This window comes from Diplodia corticola, assembly GCF_001883845.1.
Source record: "Diplodia corticola strain CBS 112549 chromosome Unknown scaffold14, whole genome shotgun sequence".
NCBI classification, from domain to species: Eukaryota; Fungi; Ascomycota; class Dothideomycetes; order Botryosphaeriales; family Botryosphaeriaceae; genus Diplodia; species Diplodia corticola.
The window spans coordinates 202,551-225,881 of record NW_017971493.1 but is presented as its reverse complement, the minus strand read 5'-3'; the positions used below and the strand labels follow the sequence as shown (position 1 = coordinate 225,881).

The 23,331-nt window shown below is 57.5% G+C and overlaps 6 protein-coding genes across 6 annotated transcripts; 2 read left to right on the top strand and 4 right to left on the bottom strand.

The window, feature by feature from the left end:
- Nucleotides 1-80: 80 nt before the first annotated feature.
- BKCO1_1400075 (c6 transcription factor) lies at nt 81-3,250 on the top strand (the record flags this gene model as incomplete). The annotated part of the gene is made up of 8 exons (XM_020271154.1): nt 81-309; nt 371-905; nt 956-1,256; nt 1,309-1,414; nt 1,462-1,516; nt 1,571-1,998; nt 2,051-2,265; nt 2,591-3,250. The coding sequence occupies 8 exons, from the start codon at nt 81-83 to the stop codon at nt 3,248-3,250; spliced, it is 2,529 nt and encodes an 842-aa protein (XP_020132192.1).
- A 650-nt stretch (nt 3,251-3,900) lies between these two features.
- Nucleotides 3,901-5,459, bottom strand: BKCO1_1400074 (alcohol dehydrogenase; the record flags this gene model as incomplete). Its single annotated transcript, XM_020271153.1, has 3 exons — nt 3,901-4,107; nt 4,273-5,128; nt 5,263-5,459. 3 exons carry the CDS (start codon nt 5,457-5,459, stop codon nt 3,901-3,903), a joined length of 1,260 nt encoding a protein of 419 aa, XP_020132193.1.
- Nucleotides 5,460-5,980: 521 nt separating this feature from the next.
- On the top strand, nt 5,981-8,262 carry BKCO1_1400073 (dihydroxyacetone synthase; the record flags this gene model as incomplete). Its single annotated transcript, XM_020271152.1, has 3 exons — nt 5,981-6,168; nt 6,229-6,338; nt 6,389-8,262. 3 exons carry the CDS (start codon nt 5,981-5,983, stop codon nt 8,260-8,262), a joined length of 2,172 nt encoding a protein of 723 aa, XP_020132194.1.
- A 5,793-nt stretch (nt 8,263-14,055) lies between these two features.
- BKCO1_1400072 (c4-dicarboxylate transporter malic acid transport protein) lies at nt 14,056-15,537 on the bottom strand (the record flags this gene model as incomplete). The annotated part of the gene is made up of 1 exon (XM_020271151.1): nt 14,056-15,537. The coding sequence occupies one exon, from the start codon at nt 15,535-15,537 to the stop codon at nt 14,056-14,058; it is 1,482 nt and encodes a 493-aa protein (XP_020132195.1).
- Nucleotides 15,538-16,254: 717 nt separating this feature from the next.
- BKCO1_1400071 (actin patch protein) lies at nt 16,255-20,099 on the bottom strand (the record flags this gene model as incomplete). Its single annotated transcript, XM_020271150.1, has 3 exons — nt 16,255-18,960; nt 19,014-19,803; nt 20,089-20,099. The coding sequence occupies 3 exons, from the start codon at nt 20,097-20,099 to the stop codon at nt 16,255-16,257; spliced, it is 3,507 nt and encodes a 1,168-aa protein (XP_020132196.1).
- A 1,223-nt stretch (nt 20,100-21,322) lies between these two features.
- BKCO1_1400070 (uncharacterized protein) lies at nt 21,323-22,224 on the bottom strand (the record flags this gene model as incomplete). Its single annotated transcript, XM_020271149.1, has 3 exons — nt 21,323-21,465; nt 21,560-21,694; nt 21,780-22,224. The coding sequence occupies 3 exons, from the start codon at nt 22,222-22,224 to the stop codon at nt 21,323-21,325; spliced, it is 723 nt and encodes a 240-aa protein (XP_020132197.1).
- Between the last annotated feature and the right edge of the window lie 1,107 nt (nt 22,225-23,331).

Here is a 23,331-nt window from a genome sequence, read left to right as displayed (position 1 = left end):
CGTTCAGCGAGCGCCTCCTTCTTCTCAAAGCACGCTTCCCGTTTTTCCCATCGCAACGGACACCTGGCCCCTTCTGAGGCATGGCTGAGCGTACGCAGCCTCGGCGGCGCGGCTATCGCAGGAATTACCAGGCCTGTGAGGCTTGCAAGAAGCAAAAGGGACGCTGTGACCTGGGTTCGCCCGACAACCCACAACCCCCGTGCACACGCTGCCGTCGGGCCAGGAAAGAGTGCGTCTTCGGCCCGAGCCGGTTCACTTCGCGAGGCAACAATGCGAACAGCAGCACCAGTCCCACCGCCGACCCGAGTGGTACGAATCCAGAGCACGTGTCGGTTGCTGTGTATGGACACACTTTAACGCATGACGATAGGAACGAGTGATGCGGCTCCTTCCATCATCCCAAGTCTGTCCTCCCGCATGCGCGAGAACACCGAGCGTGCCTGGACAGCAGCTGGAGTGCCGTTTTCTGCGCGCAGCAATGCTTTTCCCCCGTATTTCCCTCAGACATCTAGCAACAGCGAGAGTACCAATCAGGAAGGCGTGACGTCACAGGCGTCTAATCGGGACGAGGGAAACATTCGTGATCATCTGATGAGTGCTACAGTCAGCAACCCAACAGAGGCCATGCGGTTGCTTTCCCAAACTGCGAGATTGACCGATCCTGTATCAACCGAGCGGCCGTACTATTCCACTCCGAGGGACAAGGTCCCTGCTGATGGTGACATATTCTGCCGCGACATGGAATCCGAATCCGAATCCCGTCGCAGATACCGGCCAAGCGAGTTTCCGGAGCGTATGGACGACAACCCTCGGGGTGATGACCAAACCTTTTCCACCTGGATGCATTTTCGAATGTGCAAAGACAAAGTCATCAGCCCAAACGAAGCACTGTTCCTCATCAACTAGTGAGTCACGCCCAGATCAACCCTGGGCTCAAGTACTGAGCAGACTCCAGTTTCTTTGAGCAGATGAATCCCATGAGTCCGATTCTTTCTGACTATTACCATGATCCGAAAAATCACTTTGAGCTGCTCAGGGAAGAGCCAACACTGGCATGCACCATCATTGCGACTGCCGCGAGATATACTCGGTTACCAGGGCATGCCGCCGTGACACGAGGAAACTTGCTACACAACAGTCTCCTTCGACATGTCCAATCCTGCACACAGCGAATTCTTTGGGGTATTGGAGAAGAGGAGATGGGCGTTGGCCGCATCGTTGGCTTCATCGAGAGCCTCATGGTCTTCGTGTGTTGGGTAAGAGAGTAGACTCTAGAGTGGTATGGCATTCAATCTGACCTTCGGTTAGCACCCGAGAGCTTTGCATATGCTGGTCGAGTCCAGCGAGCTAGCACCGCCGACGGACTTTGAAACCGAGTCGCACGGCAAGTATTTCTTCGAGAACAGTATCCAAGGTATGTGTATATGGACAACTCGAAACCGGTAGACTGACAGACCGCAGGTATCCATGCGCATGTGATTATAAGACTAAATAGACAGTCAAATCGAATGATTTGGTGGGTTTACACCTTCACCTGTTCCTGAACCTACAGGACTGATTCTCCTTACAGGATGCTTATTGGTCTTGCCTCAACACTTACTCACGAGATCGGGTTATGGGAACCGGACACCACACCCAACCGAATTACCACCGCAAAGGAAGAACGCAAGCTCCGAATAAAGAAACACCTCCTTCTCAACTGTGTTGAGGCACATTTTCGGCTGGGGAAAGGTGCCACAATGCAGCAGCCTTTTGGCCTATCCTTCGACGTACAGCCGCCGAATACAGTAATCGAGCTCGACGAGACGCGCAAATTCATCCACAGATTCTTGGATTGTGGTATCGAATGCGTACAGCTTGCACATCTGGCGACAACAACTTTGTACTCGAGCCCGGCGCAAACCAAGGCCATGATCACATCAAAGAAATACATTAGTGCTGTGACGCATTATGATACCTTACTCGGGAGTTGGCTCGAGAATGCAGGTCGCATCCCTTGTGGGTCTCATTTACCTTGCCTCATGTCTGAAGACATGTTAACATATGCCAGCGCTTCTCCCGAACCTAACAATTCAAGCTGAAATCATGTTTCATGCCACTCGATCTTACATCCATCTCATTGCCATACAGGCAATCATGGAGAGATCACTTTCGCTTTCGTATCCGGATATCCAGCCTGGCCGCGTCAGAGTGTTTGATGAACAGAACATGGCAGAAGTTATGCGGCTACCAGAGACGGCGCGGGATTTGGAGTTGATCAGAGTGGTAAGCCGGACCCAGTCAGAACACTTCTTTGAGCCTCTATACGGCATACTGATTCGGATTGTTCATCGAAAAAGATTGCTACGGCATGCCGTCAAGGCATGCAAAAAGTAATTGAGCTACACCAGGTGGATGCGTTCAGAAACACGACAGAGCAAGTGCGGGGTAGCGTCATCTCCCTTGTTATTTTTGCCTTGAAGGTTAGTCACACGGATTGTGATGAACTAACTCCTCGGGTGGGCTTACTTCAAGCATATGACCGGTTTACTTATCTATCTACTGTACCCGCGTATTCCTCGGAAGACTGACAAGACCTCTTATCCAACAGATTGCCGGACTCAACATAGAACCGAGGCAAGACATGATTCCCTTACTGAAAGAGGTCGTCCACATTATCGACGTCTCCGCCATAGATGACCTCGATCTCGGCCCCATTTACGCCGAGACTCTGCGCACCCTAATAGTGAAGGTTGAAAACGCACGACCCGTCCGCGCCAGAGCCGGCGTCGAATCCACAGACCAAGCGGACCAGCAACAACCCGACCCGTCCGTTACCACCCACGCCAGATACTCGTCCATCGTTTCACCCGCCCCCAGCAGCAACCCGGCTTCCACCTTTGCCGCCGAAGCCACTAGTGGTCACACACCAGTAGCAGCAGCATCTTCTGCAAACACCACCGCCACGACTTCCATGGCCCCATCCATCATGTCAGCCTCGCCGGCGGAAAATGGCAGCAACACCGCCACAGCATCCTCATCTTTCGCGTACAGCGGCGCCGCCGCCGTAAGCGGAACGAACAGCAGCGCCGAAGGCTTTGCGGGTGGTGATCCAACATCGACGATGGATGCGGATATGCTGGGCGGCGCGCCAGCGGATTGGAGCCAGTGGCTCGCGTTCCAGTTCGACCCGTCGTTCTCCGCCTTCGAGATGGGGTACTCGTTCGATGCGCTGTATCCGTTCGCTGCCTCGTCGACCGGGCTTGAATAATGATTACGATGGTGACTATGATGTGTGGGAGGAAGGAGTATATCTTTAGGGACGTAGCCAATCGATATACTGCGTCGAAATAGTCCAAGGAATAGAGGGGAAAGAAAGAGGAAAGAGGATGGGAAATCTACCTGGTTGAAAGGGCTATGGTGTTTTTATGTGAGAAGGTCATATGGGATTTGTAACGGTGAGCAGTTTGTCGAATCTTTCATTTTCTTTTTCCTTTTAGAGTTTCTGTTGGAATCTGTAACGGCCGTCAATCCCCCCTTTTCAATTGCGTGCAGACCCAAGGACTTCAACACAACAATATAACCAGAAGTTTAACATCCGGGCCGGCATTCGTAAAAGAGAAAAGGAAGTTGCAATTGCTCTGTTTCCCGCTCTACCGCTTTCTACGCCAGACTTGCTAACGCATATGCGTACAACAATCGAAAAACACGATGCAAATGATCATTCCCTACACACCATACGCCAGGTTCGCTTCCGTATTTCTCGCATCCCGCCACTTGGGATGTTTTCACAATCGCGCCGGAAGTGGTTTCTCTCCGCTGTATCTCCATTTTTTCAGTTCAATCGGCCCAGATATTTCATCTATGCTTCGTCGCTCTCTCTCATGGGGCAAAGAAGAAAGCAGCTCAAAGATCAAATACTCACGGTATTGGCACCTCCACGTCGTCGACGATCTGCACCTTGATGCTGCCGTGGCTGAGATCGGAGCACAGCTCGAGCGCCTCCTTGGCCTGGGCGAGGGGAAAGACGTGCGAGATGAGCGGCTTGACGTCGAGGATGCCGCCGCTGAGGGCCGAGATGCCGGCGGGCCAGGTGTCGCGGTAGCGGTTGATGAACTTGAGGTTGATCTATTCTCCAAACATCTGGTCAGTGAATAGAACAATCTCCAGGGGAGGGAACAAAGGAGCATGCTGCGGCATCCCTCTCCCTTTTCTTTTGCGCCACCTCCGTCTCCTCCTCCTCCCAATGCCGCCTCCCCCCAAAAAAAGAAAATATTCAAGACTCCAACCCACCTCAGCCAAGCTCATATGCATGAACGGCAAATTATTCATGACATCCTTCCCCACCCCAATCACGCACACCGTCCCGCCCCTCCTCGCCGCAAACGCCGCCGTACACACGCTGCTCTCGACGCCCGTGCACTCGAGCACCGTATCCGGCGCGAGGTACTCCTTCTCCTCCTCGCTCAGCCCCGCCGCCTCCCTGCCGCCGCCCCCATCCAAAAACAACCGCCTCACCGCCTGCGCGTTGCCCTCGGCCCCCAGCGCCGGGTCGACGCGGTACGTCCGGCAGCCGGGCACGTACTTCCGCGCAAACTCCAGCCGCCGCGGCTCGAGGTCCGTCACGACGAGCGGGTGGGCGCCGCTCGCGCGCGCGGCCGCCAGCGCCAGCAGCCCGATCGGCCCCGCGCCGCACACCAGCGCGGGCGAGCCCAGCGACAGCGGCGCGGTGCGCACCCCGTGCAGCACGACGCTCAGCGGCTCCAGGAGCGCGGCCTCGCCAAAGGACAACGAAGAAGCGGACCCGGACGACGACGACTGCGACGACAGCGGCGACGACGCCGGCGAGCACCCCGGGATCTTGTGGCACCAGCGCGCGGGGTGGGTGGCGAAGCGGCGGATGGTGCCCGGGTGGGGGTAGACGCCGGCGAAGGCGACGGCGGCGCACAGGTTGTAGCGGCCCGCGCGGCAGAGGAAGCAGGCGCCGCAGGGGACGCCCGGCTCGAGCGCGACGGCGTCGCCGGGCGCGAGCGTGGTGACGGTCGGGTGGGCGGCGAGCACGACGCCGGCGGCCTCGTGGCCGAGGATGCAGTCGCCGTCGATGGTGAGGGCGCCGATGCGGCCGCGCTTCCAGAAGTGGATGTCGGAGCTGTGGAGGGGGCAAAGACGAAGGCGGTGGGGGAGCCGTGTCAGTCTAGAGTACCTGGAGAGGGGGGAGGGGGCGGCTTTGTGGTGGTGAAGGTGGTGGTGGACGTGGTGGACGTGGTGGACGTGGTGACTGACCCGCAGACGCCTGTCGCCTTGATGTGGATGAGGACTTCACCGGGGCCCGGCTCGGGAATCGGGGCTTCTTCCATCTCTATGCGGTGGTCGGCGGTGACCTTCAGCGATGGGTTGCCGTATTTCTGGAATCCGGAGACGCTTGTTCTGGCATTGAGGCGCGCGGGGTCGCCGTTGTCCAAGACTACAGAAGGCGCCATGGCTGGCGGCGAAAGCTGGCGGCTGGTGATGGGAACGGGAAAGGTGAACGAGATGGAGAGAAGAGGAAAAAAGGGGCGAGTTTCGGTGCAGGCGCGGCCATGATGAGTTTTGTTGTCCGTGGTGGAATTGGGTGGAACTGATGGCACGGATTTCCCAGTTGGTCATGGGTTCCCACGCCGGCTGCCCCGCGGCACAGGCGGGTGGAATGTGGGGTAGACGGAACAGGCAAGTGTAGCCACCCGCCAGGCTTGCCCCGCAAAGGCAGGCCGGCGCGCATCCGGCGCACCTGCCATGTCCAAACACGGCAGGGGCGCCGCCGTCTGCCTGGTCTCCATGGCGCCGCCGACTGCAGTGTGAGGCCAGGGCCGGAGAATGCGCGCGCCAAAGAGCCAACGCCCTACACTTGGGCCCCGCTGATTCAATGGCTATATTTCAGCAGGATCCCCTCCGGCTTTCCTCGTCGTCTCAGCACCTTCTTTCCTCCTTTTTCCCGTCTGTTTAGCATATACCCTGTGAAGCGATGGCGGTCACCAACGGCGTCAACGGCAGCACCGAGTACGGCAAGAATGTCGTCGATGGCATCGTCAAGGAGGCGAAGCTGGAGGCCAAGTCGGTCGCAAAGCTGTCGACAGAGCACGACCATATTCTGAAGTGCTTCCGCTTGCTGATTGCGGATCTCTGCCAGCAATTCGGCGGCGGCCACCCAGGGTCAGCAGCCCTCACCGAGAACCATATTGTGGCCATCTAGCAGCTGACAATTTTGCGCAGCGGAGCAATTGGCATGGCTGCCATTGGCATCTCGCTGTGGAAGTACGTGATGCGATACGCTCCGCACTCGCCCGACTTCTTCAACCGCGACCGCTTCGTCCTCTCCAACGGTGCGTGCGATTCCAAACCCGCAGCCGCCGGCCATGCTGACTCTCGACAGGACACACGTGCCTGTTCCAATACACGTTCCACCACCTGGTTGGTTACAAGGCCATGACCTTCGACCAGCTCAAATCCTACCACTCCACCCGCGCCGACATGCTCTGCCCCGGCCACCCGGAGATCGACCACGAGGGCGTCGAGGTCACCACCGGCCCCCTCGGCCAGGGAATCTCCAACGCCGTCGGCCTGGCCATGGCCACCAAGCACCTTGCCGCCACCTACAACAAGCCCGGCTACGATGTTGTCTCGAACCACACCTGGTGCATGATTGGCGATGCGTGTTTGCAGGAGGGCGTTGGCCTCGAGGCCATCTCGCTGGCTGGCCACTTGAAGCTGAACAACCTGACCGTCATGTACGACAACAACCAGATCACCTGCGACGGCTCCGTCGATCTGACCAACTCCGAGGACGTCAACGCCAAGATGCGCGCCTGTGGCTGGGACGTCATCGACATCGAGGACGGCTGCTTCGACATTGAGGGGATCGTCGCCGCGCTCAAGCAGGCCAAGAAGTCGACCGACAAGCCCACCTTTATCAACGTGCGGACCATCATCGGTGTCGGCAGCGCCGTGGCCGGCAACGCCGTCGCTCACGGAGCTGCTTTCGGCAAGGACGACGTTGCGAACATGAAGAAGATCTACGGCTTCAACCCGGAAGAGCACTTCGTCATCACCGACACCGTCCGCGACTTCTTCGCCGAGTGCCCCAGCCGCGGCGAGAAGTACGTCCAGGAGTGGGACGAGCTGGTGGCCAGGTACAGCGAGGCGCACCCCGAGCTGGCCAGCGAGTTCAAGGCGCGGGTCAGGGGCGAGCTGCCTGCCAACTGGAAGGACCTGATCCCGGCCGAGTTCCCCAACAAGCTCACGCCCTCCCGCGCGTCGTCCGGCCTGGTCTTCAACCCCATCGCGCAGCGCATCAACAGCTTCCTGGTCGGCACCGCCGACCTCTCCCCCTCGGTCCACATGATCTGGGAGGGCAAGGAGGACTTCCAGCACCCCGAGCGCAAGACGGCGTGCGGCATCAACGGCAGCTACGCCGGCCGCTACATCCACTACGGCGTGCGCGAGCACGCCATGTGCGCCGTCGCCAACGGGCTCGCCGCCTTCGCCCCCAACACCATCGTCCCCGTCACCAGCTCCTTCTTCATCTTCTACCTGTACGCCGCGCCCGCCGTGCGCATGGGCGCCCTCCAGCAGCTCCAGGTCATCCACGCCGCCACCCACGACTCCATCGGCATGGGCGAGGACGGCCCGACGCACCAGCCCATCGAGCTCCCCGCCCTCTACCGCGCCATGCCCAACCTCCTCTACATCCGCCCCGGCGACAGCGAAGAGACGGCCGGCGCCTGGGCCGCCGCCATCGACGCCAAACGCACCCCCTCCATCATCTCCACCTCGCGCCACGCCATCCCGCAGCTCGCCCAGACGCGCCGCGACGCCGTCGCCCGCGGCGCCTACGTGCTGGAAGAAGTTTCCGACGCCGACGTCACCCTCATCGGCGTCGGCGCCGAGCTGAGCTTCGCCCTCGACGTCGCCGCCGCGCTGCGGGCCGGCCCGTCGCGCGTCCGCGCCCGCGTCGTGTCGTTTCCGTGCCAGCGCCTGTTCGAGCGCCAGCCCGCGGACTACAGGCGCGCCACGCTGCGCCGCCACGCGGGCGTGCCCGCCGTCGTCATCGAGCCGTACGCCGCCTTCGGCTGGGAGCGCTACGCCGACGCCGCCATCTGCATGAAGAGCTTCGGGAAGAGCTTGCCGAGCAAGCACGCGTACGAGCACTTTGGCTTTGGGACCGAGGCCATGACGGCGAAGGTGGAGGGGTATCTGAGGAGGTTGAAGGAGGATGAGTTTTTGAGGTCGGAGTTTGTGGAGTTGTGATGGTTGGTCGTGTGTTGTTGTTTTTTTTTATCCAGTTTTTTCGGCATCATCTGAGAGGAGAAGTGACTCGGTTGCTTTTTCTTTTCTTTTTTGTCTTGCTTTCTGCCCATTCTGGTGGGTGGTTGAATCGGCGTTTCTGGGATGTGTCGTGCGTGTATAAAAGTAGACGTAGGAAGCAATTTTGTTTAGCTCTATGGGAAGATATCCACTGAATGCCTGCAACTTTTTTTCACCAGCTTTTACCATCTTTTTGTTTTGGGGAAGCTCATCATGTTGCCGCCTACTTCTATCAGATTGAATTAAACTTCCTGGGAGAAAGTCATTATCCCCCAAGTGTGGAAAATCAAGCCGAACACAGGCAAACTTCCAGTGGATTGCAGGTAAACAAGCCAGCAATCAGCATCCAGGTCTATAAAAGACTAGTAGATAGCATGAATACAATCTCTATGCGATCATTCCAACACCACGACGGGAAAGCTACAGGGAGAAGGGGTGATGCTCAATTGTGAGATTCGACATTAGGTTATAGTTCGACTGTCACTCATTGGCAGAATGTTTGAATCCTTGTCTAAGCTCTCTTGTTCGCCAACCGTCAATGCAAAGGCATAGCTATACTTGAGGGGACTTGACAGTATTCATGTTGCGGATATAATTTCTGTCTTATGTATCATTTCCAGATCCTTCTGAGTCTTTGACGTCCAATCACTGCTGCATTGACTGACTGAAAAAGAGTGTTCCAGATTTTGTGCAAACTACATAAAGTTGTACAGTACTCGACGTCGTTCGAAACCGTGGGGGGACTGGATGGAAGTGGTTGTCTTCTGCCCCCTTGCTCTTTCATTTTCACTACTGGTGGCACTCACGGGCACGAGGGATACGACGAAAGACAGAAAGGCATGGTACGACGGGATGCAAACTCAAGAATGCTCCTCCTGCATTGTCAGCAAAGCGGGGTATCCAGCACATGTGCAAAAGCCAAGGCGCATATCGGCTCGGCCCTCAGCTTGGGATTGGTGTTGTTCGACCGCCATGCATCGATGTCTGACCAACGCAGCTTCACGACCTTGATTCTGGACTTCAGCGGCACTCCGCCAACACCCCCATGAAGAGCCTCTTCCCATTCCACCCGGTGAGCGCGCGGCCAACCACGTCTTGTCTCCTCAGCCCGACCGAATACCACTCACGCCTGATCCCACCCTCTCCTTCTGACATTGCACTTGAGTCCTGCGCGCGGCCCTACAGTCAGGCCAGACCACATGCGCCGCCCGAATGGCTACGCGGCGTTGCGGAACCACGTATCATGAACAGTCACATACGTGAGGTACGACGCGTCTTCGTCCATAGTTAGACAAGGCTGGATTGGAAAAGAGCACGGCGTAGTCCGCAGACTAACGTGCCTTCCCGACGACCCACCAAAACCAAAATAAAATAAAATGTGGGAATGGATGACAACGCATTCGAAGATTTGACTCACTCACAGCTGGTGAGTCAGAATGGACAAAGAAAAAGCACAATGGCGTGTCATCTGCGGCGAATGCTAAATTTTCTTGATTTTTTTTTCTCTCTAGTTTTTCTTTGGTTCGCGTCTCTCCTCGTCACACTACATTGCCAAAAGCGGCTGTCCGAGCCGAGCCGAGAAAATCCACAGGGAAGTCAGTTCATTATTATTCCCTGGGTCAAGATCGAGATCTCGATGGTGATGGGGTGATTATGAGAGAGATGGTGGGTCGACACCTCACGCGTTATGACGGAAAAGAAAAAAAAAGAAGAAAAAAAAAGCTCATCATCCCTTGCTTGGTTCCCTCGGTCAACGTGTCACCGGCGCCGACGAGTTGCGGGCCGGGCCGGGTCGGGTCGGGTGGTGGCCAGGAGCGTGTCGCTTGACCCAACGTCATGGTGGTTCGTTATCGTTCTTTTTTTTTTTTTTCTTCTTCTTTTCGACGTTTCGCGTTTTGCGGTTCCGTTGACCGGTTGGGAGATTGGCAAAGATGCAAAAAGGGCATCGCGAGCATGCGACTGTATCGTGAAACGGTCGTTTCAGCGCCTCGGAAAACTTCCATGCCAGACTGACTCTCTCAATTGATACAAGCGTCTATAAACAACAATGAAAGGTGTCTATGGCGATCTTTTTCTTGTTTCGAGTGCCGTACCGGCATTGTGTCATGAAGGACGAGACTCGGGTCTTCTGTCGGCAACATTCGGCCGTTTGCGAGACCGGACAGGGATACAGATAGATGACAGCCAAGAGCAAAGGAATGTCGTGGGGGATCCTCAAAATTAGGACTCACAGCGGCCCGATGTGTTTATCTCCAATTACCCTTTTCTGAAAGGAGAACCGGAACCAACACGCGAGCTCCCTCGTGCATGAAAATAGTGAGCACAGTAAGAAACGCCCCACACGGGAGTAGATCGAAACAGCCGTTGAATGCCTGCTATAGGCGGCAGCTCCGAGCTATCAACTCGTCGTGTCGTCCTTGGCGCTCCGCGTTGCTGAGTTCTGGCAGATACCAGCAATTGTCGCACTCCGATACGCGGGCCTCAACAACCGAAGGGCAGCCAAAGCGAAACCGGCCCTACCTGAATCACCAAAGTTGAAGGGAGGAAGACTGAATGTAAGCACACCGGAAGTCCCATGCTCTTTCGATCCGACATGAATAGAAAAAAGACGAAAGAGGGGAGAGTGAGAGAAAAGAAAAAGGAAAAACAGGGAAAGGGAAGAGCTCCCGTACTCAACTCAGATATATTTTCGGGGGCGGTGTCGTCCCGCCAGCCCGACGGCTCGTTAGCAAGCCGGTTACCAAGACGGAGATCAACCGTAACACCCAGACTCGAAGGTGCGACAAGCGCATCTTGGCTGAAATCAAGCGCTACACTCGAGGTTCAGCCCAGAGATCTATGCCAAGAAAAAGGTGGAGAGGCGCGTAGGAGGAGTCGGCTGGGCGTCTGGGCGTGTGTCTTTCTTGTGTTGTGTTGGTAGCAGGGCATCATGATGATGCACCCGCACACAAATAACACACCCTTCCACCTTTTCCTCGATGCCAGCAGCCAGCCGACTGCAAGGGCATCGTCGTCGGCGGCGCGACGACCGTTTTCGTGGCTCATCCACCGAGGTCCACCAACCAGGGTATAAAAAAAGGAAAGAGGAAAAAGAAAGAAAGAAAAAAAAAGGCCGCAACGCGCGGGTCCTCGGGCCTGCTGCCAACGCCAACGCCAACGGTCGGGCTGCCGGCTTCCAACGGGCGGGTTGGCCTGTTGTCTCGCGGCCAGCGACGCCGTTGCGCGCTCAGGTCCCAACGGCTGAGCAAGAACCGTCCGTGGGCCCCCATCTCCATCCATGCATGAAGGTGGTCCGGTTCGACCGCGTGGGCCGGTTGGGCCTCCTCAGCTGCGTGCCCGACTTCATGCCAGCGCTTCTGAGCGAGGCCATCACATGCGATTCGCAAGAAGACAGCCGATGATCGGAAAGTGCTAGTGGAGGGAAAAAGAAAATCAAGAGGTCATCGGCCAGGAGCAAAGATCGCAAGAAGAAAGTAACAGTGTGAGGCGCGGGCGAGACTCTTTTTCACCAACGAGGGCGCGCATCAAACCAACGAGGTGCAGCACAGCCGACCTTGCGCGCCTGCGCAGCCGCAGATCGCTGTGTCCCTCGTTATACAACGGGTGGGTCAGCAAAGCGTCCGGACGTCTCAAGCTTCAAACGAATGAAAGTTATTTTCTTTGGGTCCCTCATTCATCTGGTGTGCCAAGTGAGGCAGTGCGCGGTAAATCGCCAAGCATTGAAAAAAAGTGTCTGGGAGGCCGGACGCACTCGGGCTTGAAGTAAGATGCGCCAGAGGCTGGGCGGGCGGGCACTGAAAGGTCTCCCAAAAGGGGGTCCAGGCATGTGTCGGTGGGTTAGTGACGCGGCTTCGGGAGGAGCTAGAGAGAGTAGCACGAAGAGATAGAGAGAATGCACCGCGTGCGGGAGTTGGGCAAGCATTGCGGGTCCGACCGTGAGGTGTCCGTCAACACATGTACTGGTGTCTGTCGCAGAGTTGAGTGATCGACAGCGGTAGAGGGCAGGTGGTTGGACTGTGGGTACCGGTTTGGGGAGGAGGTGGTACAGTAGCGGGGGCGGGGCGGCCTTGGCGGGCATGGCGAAAAAGGGGCGGCGGGAAGGCAGGGAAGAGAAAGAGACCGGGCGGGTGGTGGCGGGATGGGCGCGCATGCGATGGGATGGGATATTGGGATCATTGCTGGTGGAGGTTGCGCAATTGCATCCCAAAGCGGCGGCGGAAATGCGGCGTGCAACCGTGCGGCGGTGCCAATGCGCGCCGGCTCTGTCGCATGAACAGGCCAATCTGGCAGGTGGGTGGCTGCGCGGGCTCTGCGGGCTCTGCGCGAGGGCGCTTGGTTAGCAGGCAGCCACTGCGCTCCAGTCCAACCCCAGACGGTTGAGATAACGACGTGTGTGTGCGCGTTGGCCGCGGGGCGGACGGCCGCTGCATGCACCGCCCATGCACCGCCCTGTGGGCCCCCCATGGCTCTTGGCGCAGGCAACGGGGGTGGACGAGTGGGTGGGCGGAGTGGAGGGCGAACAGCCCCGTGTGCTGGAGGGCTTGGCGTGGTGTTGTGGGTTTCAAGAGCGCGCGTGTGCTTTTTGTGTGTCTGATGCAGGCCTGCGACACGACGCCGATTGGTGCTGCGCTGCAGGCCAAGCGAAGATGGCGAAACATTTGCGAGATAAGATCTCGAGCCTTCCTGACTCGGGCAGTCCCAGAACGTCCCAGAACGTCCGCGTTCCAGACTGCCGGCATCGCGGCATCGCGGCATCGCGGCTTCGCGGCTTCGCTTCCTCAGGCCGGCAGCGTTGCGAAGCGCGCGCCTTTTTCTCCCTCGTCCAGCCGCGCACAAATCACAATGCTGCCCTCGCGACGCCGACCGTCACCATCGTGGCGACGATGCACTGTGGCCATGCTGGGCCACCCGCCACGCCCGGCGTGGCCCCGGCGCGGCAACGCACGATGATGCAAAGGCCCATGGAACGCCTCTCCGACCCCGTCGAGACTGCAGACACGAGGCCGCGACGTCAGAGCACAGAGGCACAGAGGCTCGGCGGAGCAGGGAGGAGCGACAGGAGAAGGGTCTGGAAAACCGTGGTACGCGTCCCTGTGCCGATCGTCGCCGCCGCGAAACACATCAGGAAGCAGAAGGGTCCTTGGCGGCTCTTCGCCAAACCCTCCCCAAGCGATAGATCGCGCTGCCTGCTTGGCCGGGACGGCAGATCGCAATCATACGCGTCGAGTAACCGGTGAGCACTCCTTTTGCCTGCAAACGGTCTAGCTGCCGCCTGCCGTATTACTGATGCGTCCGCAAATTTGTGGCGCTGCCGCAATCGGAAGCCACCTAACGTGAACGAGCAAGCCGGGAAGCATGGAACTGAAGATCTCTGATAACCCTTTCTGTACTATGCTAATGCTGATGCTCTCTATCATATTCCCGTATCCCTTTTTTTCGCCTGGAACGCCTGCGCCTGCGCTGTGTGTGTGTCTATGCCGGTATCGAGGGTAAATGCATCCGAAGAGGAAAAAGAATATAGGACTGTTTGCCATCAATAGATGTATGGAGAAGCGAAAGTGAAACAGGCCGAGAAGAAGAATGTCGAAGGGCCAGAATAAGAAGGTCGTCAAGGAAAGGCCGCAATGGGCAAGATAGGAATAACGCTGCGAAAAGCACAACACCAAACCACGCTCCACACCCCACATCCGCTACCCCTTAGCTACTCTCTCCTCTCCCTTCCCCGCTCCAGCTCCTTTAGTGCGGGTGCTTCCCGGCAACTTGGGGCTGGTGCGCATCCTCATCCTTCCCGGGGTAGAGCACCAGCTGCAGGTGAATCGCTCTGATTTGCGCCGCGCCCACGAAGAGCCACATGACAGCCAGGAAGGCAATCATGACGGTGCCGAGCCAGACGATGGCGTCGCTCTCGAGCTCCGTGCCGATCTTGATGGTCGCAACCGTGAAGCCGACGTTGGGGAAGACGAACGCCCACCACGGCACCGCGAAGGACATGCGCGGGATGGCCGTCAGGCACGCCACCACCGCGATGAGGAAGAACCAGAAGGCCAGAGCCCACAAGAAGACGGCCGCCCACGTTCCGACAATGACGAGAATCTCCTTGGCCATCGGGTGCGACACAAAGTAGTGGTAGTCTTCGGGGAGTGCGTTGGCGTTGCCGATGAGCGCCAGCGCCGTGAAGGACGGCGGGCCAGCCAACATGAACATGGCCGGCCGCACGTTGGGCAGCAGCGGTCCCGAGCGGAACAGCCTGTAAATCCAAATGGTCGAGCAGCACGAGGCCACAAACCAGCCCAGTCCCTGGAAGGCGATGCCAGCTATGATGATCGGCATGGCGTCCTTGGCTGGCTGCGCCGGGCCGACCACCTGCGAAATGGTGCCAGACAACATGATGGGGAAGATGGGAAGCATCCAACCCGGGCCCATCTTGTCCGCGTGAAGCTTGTTGTTGATCTCCGGCGTCGTCCAGATGAGCCAGTAGAATCCGACTGCCAGAGAGAGCGTGACTGCGATGTATGCCCAGAACACGTCTCTCATGACCTTTTCGAGGAACTCTTCCACCCCGGGAACCAGGTATATTTGGACGTTGTTGATCATGGTGGAAATGGTGAGGAAGAAGCAGGGCATGAATAAGCCCTCGTGGCCGTCGAGGAGCGAGTTGCGGAATGCCTGCGGGCACATGGCGAAACGCGCTGCAATGGCCATGGACAGGAAGACGAAAAGGATGATGTTGAAGATGAAGATGGTCTTGCCGATGACCTCGAGCCCGTCGAATGTCTTGGGCGCCGACCCAAGCACGAGTGCGAGGCCTCCTGTGCTCATGGTCGTGGTGAACCATGCCCATGTGACGTGGGAGAGACGTTCCCTCAGGGACACCTTGCCGTGCGCTCCGCCCTCTTCATCGGAACCCATCTTGAGCTTCTCGTTGTCGTCGTCGATGCTGAGCTTGTGCTGGGAGAGGTGGAGTGCAACTTGGCTGGTGTTTGAGGAAGTGAGTTCGTGCCGAGACCTATCCGGCCAGTCTTGGCCGGGAACCGGAGGGGTGTTTGCGCCGTTCGTCGACGCTCCGTAGTAGGCCGGCGTGGTGGTGCCATCGGTATCCGCGTTGTATGCGCTGTGGGGTTCAAGGTTCTGCTGGTTGAAATGGAAATTCGCACCGGTATCGGGAACCGGCGGGCGCGAGCCGTAAGAGGGCTCTTCCGCGAATCTAGGCGACGACATGCTGGTATGATATGGCGCAGTGGGTGGGGCCCATACGCGTGATACTGACGAGAGAAAGAGTGGAATCGAGACGGAGTCTGAGGAATTGGATTGTGTGGGAAAGTGATGATGGTTATAATGCTATCCGATTGCAGTAGGATAGCAAAGCGTCGAGCTAGAGCTAGGCAATCGACTAGCAATGCGAGGGAGGTCGACACGCAATTTCAGATGGTGAGCGGAAGAGGCTGCGCTAGAGGGCACTCCACGGCCTATTTGAAGAGGCAGTGCTCGCGTCCGCCACACCATCGCTGCCCATCCCAACCGCCAAGAGTTCCGTGATCTTACCAGAGCCGCAGCCAACTTGGCGCCGCGCGCGCCAGCCTGCGGTGGAGCTTATTGCGACGACGCCGAAGCACAACCCTGTTACAGCAGGGGGCGAGAGCCTGGATCGCCAGTGTCGGCCCGTACCCGTGAAGAGTCACCCGACGATCACCCCCCTGCCTCGAGACTGTCAGATTCTTGGCCTGCGCCCGTTCCATTTTCGTCGCCAGTCAGAGACCCGAGTCTTCAACGTCTGTTGTATGTACGCGGCGTCACTTGTAACAGTAAGACCCACCTTTCCTTCTGCCAAGTGTACACCTGTCTTGGGTTCGACGAGCGCCCAACCCTGCCGACAATCGACACACCTCGTTCCACAGTGCCCAATCGTGATTCTCGTTCTTAAAATTACCCACTCCTTTATCGTCTTGGTCCCGAGTTGATCCGCTGCTCACTGATAAGCCGTAGCTCGTCCCCCTTGCTGTCACTGCGCTCCCTAGTCTGTCGCTCCATCGTCGTTGAAACCAATTTCAATGCCTCGTCCATCACATCGCTGCCAACGCGCCAAGTCCGCAGCACGACTCCTCTCTCCCCGAGCGTCTGCTCTGCCCTCGCCAATCGTTTCCGCCAGAGGTCCTCGCGCTTATTGCCTGTGCTCGCTGCCCCGCCGTTAGGCGCAGACGTGATTGTCATGCCCGACGCGAACGAAGGCTTCGAGTTCAACGACGTAGACGATCCGCTCGCAGCATTTGCCGTGTACGGCCGCCGGCTTTCGAAATAATCACTTGCGATGCTGCTTGCGCCAGGCGACCTCGCCGGGATGCTGGAGGGCATGCGGCCTGCTGGGGTGTCCCTTGCACCCTCCGTCAACGATGTGCCGGTGCGACGGGGGGGCGGCGGCGGCGGAATTTTCTTGCTCTCCGACGCTGATGACGTGCCGGGGGCTCTTGGCTCGCTTGGCGCAGACGTGCCGTTCCACAGGGTCGAAGCTGCAGGCAAGCTGTTGTAGGCCTGTGTCAATTTGTCGCGAGCGGCCCCCGCGTAGGTAGATTGGTTGGTCTGGCTCGTTTCAGAGCGCCTTGGCGGAGGTGGTGGAGGTGCACTGGTCTTTGCGTCGGGGGGCGCGTCCGGAGCATGAGGCCGCCAACCCGCCGCCGGACTGCGCCCTCTTGCTGAATTCGTCCTAACTTCTGTCGATGGCCTCCTAATTGGCGGGGGCGCAGGCTTGGCAGGAGGCTCTTGGCGGAACGCGGCGGATATGTTTTCTTGCGACGGACTACGGAGACGCATTGGTTTACTTGGCTTCGCAGGAGGCGCCCTCCGCTCTCCAACCGATGGCGATGTGCGCCCCCTGACAGCATTGCTTCTTTGTAATGGAGCTTCCGCAATAGGCTCGAGCAACGTCTCCGATATGGGATCTGAGATATTCCGGGAAAGAGGCGGGGCGGAGCTAGTCGACGTGACCGACGCGGCGTCCTCGTCATCAGACAGATCAATCAATTTCCCCATAGGGGGGTTCATCCTGTGGCCCTCTGGGGCCGCTGGCTCGGTGGGTCTGCGTGGGGGTAGAGATGCGCGCTTCTCCGCGAGATCAAACTCACTACTGCTTGGGCTGTGTCCCGGAGTCAATCCAGGGTATCGAGCATTGGCGTCTTCGAAGTCGCGTAGCGACGCGGCTATCGCAGCTCGCAGTTCGGGATCGTCGTCTTCTGAAGCCTTGGATGATCGAGCAGAGCGTCTACCGCTCAGTACCTTCGAATTCCGCTTGGACGACTTACCGGACCCAAGTGGGCCCGCCGAGGGGTCAAAGAAGCCCTTCTTCACGGGAGTGGTCACATCTCTGATGAAGACAGCCACCACGCGTCCTGGGTTCTCCAATACGAAGTCCGTGTAGACCTCGAGGTCTGCTTCACCACTGTCGCCAACCAGAATGAAACTGCGCTGCGGGAAGTCTCGTGCCAGCCGGTCCAGTGTGGCTTTCTTCCGCTCGGCTACTGGTTCGAAGATACCCTGCAGCATGCCGCTGTATTGCTTAAGATGGAAGGAGCCAGGCGGCAGACCGGCCAATTTGAAATACTGGGAGATAACGGGGTAAAGCTGCCACGGGGAGTTCGACACGTAGTGGAACCTGACCCCCTCTTCGTAGAGGGTGTTATACCACTCCTGAACTCCTTCGATCGTCAAGTCCCCCAGTTCTCGGATGAATGCATTCCGAAAGATCTCGCGAGCGCCGGAACTGATTGCGGAGTGTTTGATCGTATCATCGATGTCACTGATCAGGCTGATACCCTTGGGCTCAGTAATACGAACTTCGGCAGTGGTGGAGAGGTTTTCCGAGACGATGACTCTGATGTGGGTCGGAACGAATTCCAGAGCAGCTCGGACGGAGAAATGACCGGCAGCATCGGTGTAGATGGTGCGTTGACGCGATATCTCTTCGTTGTAGAAGAAAATGGAGATGGGAGTGTTCGCCAGGGGATTCGCCAGGAACGGTAGCAAGCGGGACATCAGATGCTTGTTCGCCATGTCGAGCTCAGCAGAATTCATGTGAGCAGGCTGGGTCCACGTTTCTCTCCTCTGTACCCCGGTTTTTGGAATGCTTTCGTTCTCCGCAGAAAGCTCGGCCAGCCTGCCAGTCCGTCCTCTTGCTGGCGACACGTCCCTTGACCGCATCGTCTCCAAGCTGTCCGTGTCCGATCCTTTCGATGGAGCTTCGCTGTAGCCTCCCTTCTCGGCGTTCGCAATCTCCATCTCTCCTTTCCTCATAATAGACATTGCCTCCTTCTCGACTAGCTCTTCCTCTTGCTTGACACTCTTTTCACGAGCCTTCTCGGCCATCGACCTGTGCGGGCTTGGTTCGCGGCTGGGGGGCTTGCTGCTCTTCGCCGATGGTGCCGGGAGGCCAACCAATTGTCGGGCGAGGCCCACGAATAGCCTGTGTTTCCGGGTCATCTGGCCTCGATGGGGATAGTAAATCCAGCCTCGTACGTCCACGTCGACCACGGCGTTGTCGTCGTCTTCGAGCTTCTCGAATTCCCTCCTCCAAGACTCGGTCTCTCCGGATCCGGCACTATCTCTAGCGTCTCGTCTTGGGGTCTCCTGGGGGATGGCTGGAGGGGGTTGTGGCTGCAGGAGTCAACACCAACACTCACTACCCGAACCGGAAGCTTTGTACTGACCTTCCGTTTGACATGCTTCCGGGCGTAGCTGGGGAACAAAACCATTTCTTCATCGCCGCTCCTGATTATGGCAGCATCCGGAAAGGCGCCAGGGGTGTCGTCGCCTTGGTCCCAGTCCAACCTGTCTCCGCCGCCACTGCCCCATCCTCGAGTGTAGCTCTGCTGGTACGCCTGTCGCAGTTCATTGGCAGCCTTCAGGTAGCCGGCGAACTTCTTGCGGCGAGCACCGGGCTCACGCTCCGTGCGCAAGCCTGATAGAGTACCATCGTCAGCGTCAGATTCGTGGTAGGGGGCACCGGAGTAGTATCGACCGGCGCCAAGGGAGCTCATCTTGCCGGACCCGTCTCCGTCGCTGTGGACATTTTCCTTGGGGGAGTCGCGAAGGGTGGTGGGCGATCTGCGCAAAAGCGCGAGAATACGGCTTCCGCGGTGGCGGGCGGGCGCGGTCTGGGCGCGGGAGAGGCGTTTTTCCTGTCGGCGGACGAGGTAGCGGTAGATGCGCGACTGGGCGCGGTGGCGAAGCAAGGGCAGGAATTCGTGGCGGAAGTGATCGAGGCGCTGGCGGGCGCGCAGGCGCGTGTGCGGGAAGAAGAAGCGGAGAGGGGAGAGGGAAGGGCGGTGGGCGATGGGCGTGCGGCGAAAATGCTTCGGGGCCAGCTTGATAACCAGGCGCGAGGGCCAGCGGGGAGTTAAAGGGGTGCGAGGTGTCGGCGTGAGCGAATGCGATGGAGGGCGGACGGCATGGTTTGGTGTTCGTTGCGGGCCTTGTGGCCGCGAGCCAGAGCAGGAGCTGCGAGACGCTCCACGTCATGGGCCGCCCATCGCCGCCTGCCCGGGGTCCGAAGGAGTCTCGACTTCACCGCTCAGATCAAGAATCGTCGCCAAAATCTCGCCTTCCTGCCCCGCCGCTGAGCAATCCGTGACACCCCTCGGAAATCCCAGATGCGCGATCAAAAACAGCCCTCGCGATCGATTTTCTCTGTGTGGCCGCCCGAGCCCCGTGCTGCAAGGAGCACGTTGGATTCCTCGCAACGGCCACCCCCAGATACGCTTTTCACAGAGACATGCCGCTCACGAGCGCGACATGTTTTTGCTTGCGCAATGCCCCAACACGCCCGTCGACCTTCGGCGCATCTGGACCACCCCTCCGGCCCGACTAGCCTTGCAGCGGACGACAGCTCACCAACCTGGCTGGCTGAATCAAGATTCGAGCCGTCCTCACCCCAATGACTCTGCTGGCTAGCCGTATGCATGTCAGCTACTGCCGACTATGACGGCATGCCGTCTTCTCCAGGATCTACATCGAAAAGTGGACTTTCCCCATCTCCACCCTTCAAGCTGCATGCTTGCTCGCGGAGCCCCCACCCTCACCGCCTCGCCGGGCTCGCACATGTCCGGCTCGCGTCTGGGAACCTCCAAACTGCAGTCGAGCCTGCTGCGTGTTTGCTCGGCATATCTGGGGCCTCAACGGCTGCAGAGCTAAGCCTTGCGCCGTATCTGACCGGTCCGCCACCTATGTTTCGGTCCGAGCTGCAGGTTGATCACATGTAAGGCTTTTGTGCGTCGGCACGCAGCTGCCTGTCAATAACGGCAACATGTCTCTGTATCGCGCGGTTTTCGTTGCCTATGCCGACGCTAATGGGGTTGCACACACCCGGGTCTTTCAAGATCCGGAGGCAGGACCGACGTCAGCCTTCAGCGATACAGACGTGAACGTCATTGGACTATTTACGTAGCGTGGGATATCTGTGGTCCTGCAGTATGCTACGGCTATGCTAAAGTATCATGCAGACCGAATGTCCTATGCTCCGCTCACATCCCCAACTTGTATCCCGATATCGAGAGCTATCTGATACGTTCATTTTACTCACATGCGTTGGAGGCCTTCCAAAAGTGAGTCGGATGAGCCCTTTTGTGTTTCCTTGGTCGAAGCAATCCTTTGTTTGACTGGATTTATAGCCTTCTCTTGAAGCCGGCCGACTTTGCTTCACATCAAACCCTTAGGTACTCCGCCATCCCATTCGGCAGAAGCCGGTGCCTTCATTCCATAGGTTCGGCATAGCGTTACGCCAATGTGCACGCGCAAATGTCCAGCAACAAAGACGGTAAGTCTAGGGTAGCATTTCGATTGCAAACATGATACGAAGAGTAGGACTAGGCCGACCCCTTGGCGAAAAGACAGTGAACTAAGACTCCTCTACCCTTTTGGACCTCTGTGCTCTCGATAGTCCATGGAGTGAACCCATCCGCTTCGAAGTGAAGTGAAGCGCATCCCCCGAAGCTCACCTCACCCGATCAACTACCAGCGTTCATGAGATGCCGCCGTCATGCTCCGCCTCACCCGCGCCTGTCATCTTGCGTTGCTTGCTCCTGCTCCACCACTTCTTAGCGGTCGCCTTAACCTTGCGCCAGATCGCCTTCGTCCTCTCGCTGTCGAGCGTACGCTTGCTGCCTTGGGTCTGAGTTAGGATAAGCATGCGCCGCTTTACTCTCTGGCCATATGATACTTGGGGCAAGCCCGCAAGTGAAAAACGAGGGAGACTTACTGTCAAAGTTGTTGGCCTGCAGCTGGGCAGGTGACGGGTGTGAGCCGCCTGGAGGAATCTGTGGGGCGATGCGGGGCGCAGGCGGGTTGCTTGGGCGGCGGACAGGAGGTCCGCGGCGGCTTTGCTGTTGCTCGGCTGGCCATGCCAAGATCAATTTAGCTTCGAGTGTCGATCTGACGGATCTGTGGAGTGGAACAGGGGTAGCTACAGGTATGCTCACCCGAGGCGGGCGTGGGCTCGGTGGTGCGCTGTGCGTCCATCGCGGTGGTGTTGGTGGTGAGGAGGAAAGGTGGGGGGTGGGATGTGAAGAAGAGGACTCTGTAGTAGTGGGCGTAGAAGCTTTCTTCTGGGTGAGGTTCGGCGCTCCGGCGAGGGTCGTCTGCCGGGATAGCGGCAAACGGGCTACGTGTGGATCGCTGGGCGGTGAAAGGTAAGGCGTGGCTGCGGCGCGTGCTGTGCATGCTGCGCAAACTGCCTTCAATTTCCTTATTCTCCTCACCCTTTACGTTTTCATGCAAGTGAACAACACCATTGGACAAGATGCCATCCTGTGGCGTTGGATATATGGCTTGATGCTCTACCGGTGGAGGGGGTGGAATACTGCGTACACTGAGTGCAAGTGACACCGTGTTCACCTGTGAAGGTGAGATTTCTCCCATGCCCATGCTACGGCGCGGCGATATATCATATGGGTGAGTGTTCTAAAGAGACTTCCTCGTGGGCGCGATCGCCTATGCGTGGCATACTGTTTCACTTCGATTATTTGTGCTTCCGCCGGCAAGTGACATTTTCATCACTGTAGGCTGCGCAATCACGAATTTTTTTTTTTTCATCTTGTATCATGCGATCGCCCTCGCAAGCTTTCAGTTAGTTTCTCGATGCCAAACGTTGTATTGGAACGCTTGCTTCTATGATATACAGCAAACACTTCGTTTTGCGCAAGTCAGCCGGGTTTAATCCTAATGTGAATGACACATCAATACCAACTAATGGCAATGATTAGGAGACGTTTGTCTTACGTATCAATGCATCCTCCAGTACTTTTACATATGCTGTGCTTCGAAATTCGAGAATTGCGTTCACGAAGCTCCCCTAGTGACATTCTTGTTCTGACATCCCCAAGGTGATTTTTTTTTTAACTCTAACATCCGACCAAACAGGACTTTTTGTTAAGAAACTGCTAGTTGCAGGGCGAGGGAAGGTTGAAGCAGTTCTCTTGTTAAGCTAAGAGATGCCTACACGTACCGTGATATAAAAATCGCTTTGCGCAGCAATTAACAAATGAATCTCATACTTTTTAAGCTAATTCTCTACTTGCTCGCGCAAAGAATAATATTAAGCATGATATGATGTAGACAAACCACGAGAACAGGGCCGGGTCGTCATTTTAAGCTTTACATCATGGTATAAAACTTTAACAATTATCGCCATCTATTTTTTTTTCGGTTTTTCTGCCCATACGCAATTCTTTCAGAGCAATGAATACCTCGTGAGGTGACGTCGGCGGTCGCACAGTCAGCTGATGGCCGAATCGGGGAAGACGGCACGGCTTCTCACCCCCACGTTCCACGACGCCAACCCCATGGGTGGCGCCTGCTTGGTCTTATCTCCGCGACAGCCAAGCACAGTGGTCGGATCACCCTACCTTTGTCTCGACGACATCTCACTCCACCTGCATGCCATGCGCTCTTAAGACTGGACCATCCCCTCAATCCAACTCCGCAAACTCAACCTAGCACCGGACATCTCATTTAGTGATGGCAATTACAGCA